We start from the raw sequence: 3,956 nt of genomic DNA on the forward strand, positions 1-3,956 counted from the left end.
TATTTTTGAGAATTTCAGTTTCGCCCTATTCACCCCCCCTCTAGGCGACTTTCAGTGCTCCTCCTCCGTTTGCTCCCCGATTTGGTGCTCTTCTCCATATGGTGCTCGCGTAGTCGTCCTCATGCATCCATGATAGTGCCCCCGAGCACGCACAGTGATGCAACATCGAACATGTCTATGTACTCCACTGTTACTCAACTCTAAGGACAAAGGGATCGGACGAAGATAGAGTATGAAATACTTTTAAGTACACATATTTTTATGAGTTTGACATAACTTTAAGGTCAACAATATTTTTTGAGGTCATAAATTTATAGGTCCACGTGTGGATATTGCACTTTATGGACATCGTTGAGGACAATGACAAGAAGGGATCATTCTTCTATGACCAAATAGCCGGTATGTACAACACCATAGAACCTTTGCACCGCCATACCCTAAAGCAGTTGAAGGATCGATGATCGATAAGCAATCACAAGGTCACCCTATTCAATGGCATCTACAACCGGTTGTATACAGTTCGTCCGAGCAGAGCAAATGATGTTACGCTCCTCAAAGCTGTAAAGGAGTGCTTTCGCGACATGCTCGACGAAACCGACTTCAAGCTCGAGCACATGTAACACGTTCTTCGCTATCTGCGCAAGTGGTGCTTGCAGCACGGTGACGATGATTCCATCGATGGAAACAAAAAAATCTCGTCTGAACTTGAACGATAGTTATAGCTCCGCATCATCAGACAATATTGGTCCAATATGTTCTATTGACCGAGATAGGGCAAGAGATCAACACATAATGGATGACTAGGTGTATGTCCGTGCGTTGCTACGGAGTCAAGATATAATGGTAAAATACATTGAGATGCGAAGTACTATGATGCCCTCTACTCTCTATATAAATCCATGGTGAAGAAGGACCTCCGCACCTGCCTTCACAGTGAAACCATGTGAAGCTCTGGCACCTCCCGCGTGAAAAGAAAGGCAGGATTCAGTTTCTCAATGTCGACAGTTGACGCCTTTCTGTATCGTGTCCTCCAATGTTTCACTGTTCACTACACTCTGCACACAGTGGACCTATTGGAAGAGATTACTGCACCATAGTCAATGGACAGTAGAGCATTGTGGATTTCTAAGCAGGACATCATGATTTCCACCTGGGCAAACAATGACACAGTGGAGCCACCAAAGCCCAGAATCCTGAAATACACAATATGGAAGGAATTTAAGATCTTTACGGAACCAGAGGAAACGAAGAGTAATAAGCTGACTTTATCATCCTGGAGCCGGGAGGCCTCCTCTTTCAAACAATATCGGGTCTGTCATAGCAGTAAGCCAGTATGTGCATCTTTCACAATAGCTGAATCAGCAAAATGCTTTACCGCATAGGATTAGAGATTATCGTTCAATATCCTCCACTGCAAATCCATTAGCATATTGTGTTCCAGATTGATACTGCTTCAAACATTCATAGATAAGATAGAAGATATTAATTACCCTTCCATAATAGCCAAGTACATACTTCAAATATTGCTGGAAAAGATATTACTTGAATAAATGAACAAGTTAAAATCATATGTAAAACATTTAAAAGTAATAATGTACCTTATTGAACTGGTAGCATATATAGTCAAAGGTGATGTGTCATGGGAAATGGCGCGATCTGGTATTTTCCAAAGGACATTGGACAGTAACATAACAGCAGAGGGGTTATCACTAATGCCTCGAACCTTTGCATCCCATTCTGCCGAGGAACCAATGGCGCCATCTTGAACATATGTACATGAGATGGATGAAAGATGAAACATCACCTATACAAGGAAGCAGTCTGTCAACAGACAAGGAGATGTTATTACTAAATTAAGAAGGGTAAAAAAATTTGGATGCTGAAAAAAGGGGCTAACAGTATTATCAGGACCGGAGCATTCATTTGCCGGCACTTCTGGTGATTCATACTGAACAAAGTAGGAAAAGGCATCCAGTTTAAAAAGGTATAGAAGATGTTGTATAAAAAAATTGAGTTTCCAGAACAAAGCTTACTTTGCATCCACAATAAAGGCAATACTGGTACTGATCACGCAACTTAGACAGTATGTTCTGCAAATCCTGCAAAACAAAACATGGCATATTAATATCTTCCTCTTTGGTAGCACCAGCACAGTTAGTAGGATTTAGAATTTACAAACAAATTATTTTAGAACATGTCCGTTGACATCTTTTTCATCAAGAGGTAGAATTCACAATCCATATCCATGCTACACCTCACTGTCTTCTCAGTCTACTCCTTACTTTATCCATATCCATGTTTTAGTAATCATGAAGCCAGAAAAAAAAACAAGGTTGACTTATTTTTCTGTGTCCAAAACATGGTCTTGACGAGTTGACGACAATGGTGCTAATATGGTTGAACAGTAATGTTCCTGATTTAACACCATGATCAGTTTTGTGTTGACTCCACTACATTCTGGGGATCCCATCAAAATTCAACAGACTTCACTAAGTTCAAGTTTTGTAAATCATAACGCATAGCACAATCACATTCGGCCTGTGAGGCTGGGATCCTAAACAACGGGGCCAACATAGAACAAGGAAAAGAATGAAATTAACTACCTCTTCAGTGATCACATCCTCTTCCTCCTCTGCCCCTTTCTCCTTCTCCTCCCCCTCCGGTGCCTGTGGCTCCACCTCCCGGTTCTCCAGCTGCGCGAGTGCCCTCTCGGCCTTGCGGTAGTCCCACACCACCCTCCGGCCCTTCCACTGCGTGCTCTTTCGTTCCCTTAGCTCTACTGCCATCTCCTCCTGCTGCCTACGCTCCCGCTCCGACACCTTCCGAGGCTTCTCCACCGGTGCCAGCACCAGCGTCGGAGCCAACACAGGCTCCTCCGCCCCGAACCCCGCCCGCGAGCGGCGGATCTCGATGCCGACCGGTTCGGCGCCGGCGCCGGCGCGGGAGTCGGGATCGTACCCCTCGGGGCGGTGGTCGTCTTGGAGCTCGGCCATGGCGGTGGGGTAGGTGGGGGATGGGGTTTTCGCTGGTGCGGGCGGCCTTTGCGGGATTGGGGGAAGCGGCGGACAGCGGGTCGTGCGGCGGCTGCGACCGTTGCGGGCGTGCGGGATTCGTTGGCGCGGGCGTTGCAGGAGCGGTGGTTTCACGGCGCGGGCGTGCGGGAGCGGTTGTTTCGTGGCGCGGGTGTGCGGGAGCGGTGGTTTCGCGGCGGCGTCTGGGGGCGCGTGGGCGCGCGGCGGACGGCGGTGCGTGCGGCCGTTGCGGGGTGGGACTTAGCGCGTGCGGGTAGGAGCGGGGGCAGTCTACACTGCCCCCTTAATAGTTAGTAGAGATTAGTTGCTGAAAGCTCTAGATATGTTACTTGTAAATGCTAAATATAGACCCTGATGCAAAACCTTATTGTCTAGCAAATTATTTGCCCTCAAGTACTATGATGTTGTCTTATATGATAAAAAATGTTCTTGAATCTTAGTTAGCATGGATGCTTTTATTAGACACTCGGTTCTTGATGAATCAGTGTACCATGTTGTTTAACTGCTAAATTAATAAACTATCAAATATATGTGGACCTTGTAAAAGTCAAATTAATATTATTCATTGTTTCATTTGATTACCCTAGTGATTAAAATCGCATGTCTTAACACCCTTTTTTGGGCAGAAATAATATTCAACAGCATTGTAGGACTTATGGAACAACTCTGTATATATTTTTCATAGCCAGTTATATCGTGTAGTATATTTTGTCAACCAAATAAACATGCTATGCTATTCTAAAAAAATCATCTATGTATTCTGAATTTTTCTGTGCCCTTATTGCAACTAAACGCATGTATCTTAGAGAATGTTTGTTTATATCCTCAGGATCTATGTATTCCCGTATTCTGTAGGGCAACAAGGGCATTGATGGAGCAGCGGACAAGGCAATTGAGAAGGTTGTGGTCGATTCATCAAACCTT

The 3,956-nt window shown here is 44.8% G+C and overlaps 1 protein-coding gene across 1 annotated transcript; it reads right to left on the reverse strand.

The window, feature by feature from the left end:
• Positions 1-992: 992 nt before the first annotated feature.
• On the reverse strand, positions 993-2,993 carry LOC103640078 (G patch domain-containing protein 11). Its single transcript, XM_020549139.1, has 7 exons — positions 2,604-2,993; positions 2,034-2,099; positions 1,898-1,948; positions 1,724-1,804; positions 1,265-1,312; positions 1,161-1,193; positions 993-1,070 (listed from the first exon to the last, which is right to left on the reverse strand). The coding sequence occupies exons 1-7, from the start codon at positions 2,991-2,993 to the stop codon at positions 993-995; spliced, it is 747 nt and encodes a 248-aa protein (XP_020404728.1).
• Between the last annotated feature and the right edge of the window lie 963 nt (positions 2,994-3,956).

The sequence above is a fragment of the Zea mays genome, chromosome 2 (assembly GCF_902167145.1).
Source record: "Zea mays cultivar B73 chromosome 2, Zm-B73-REFERENCE-NAM-5.0, whole genome shotgun sequence".
Taxonomy (NCBI): domain Eukaryota; kingdom Viridiplantae; phylum Streptophyta; class Magnoliopsida; order Poales; family Poaceae; genus Zea; species Zea mays.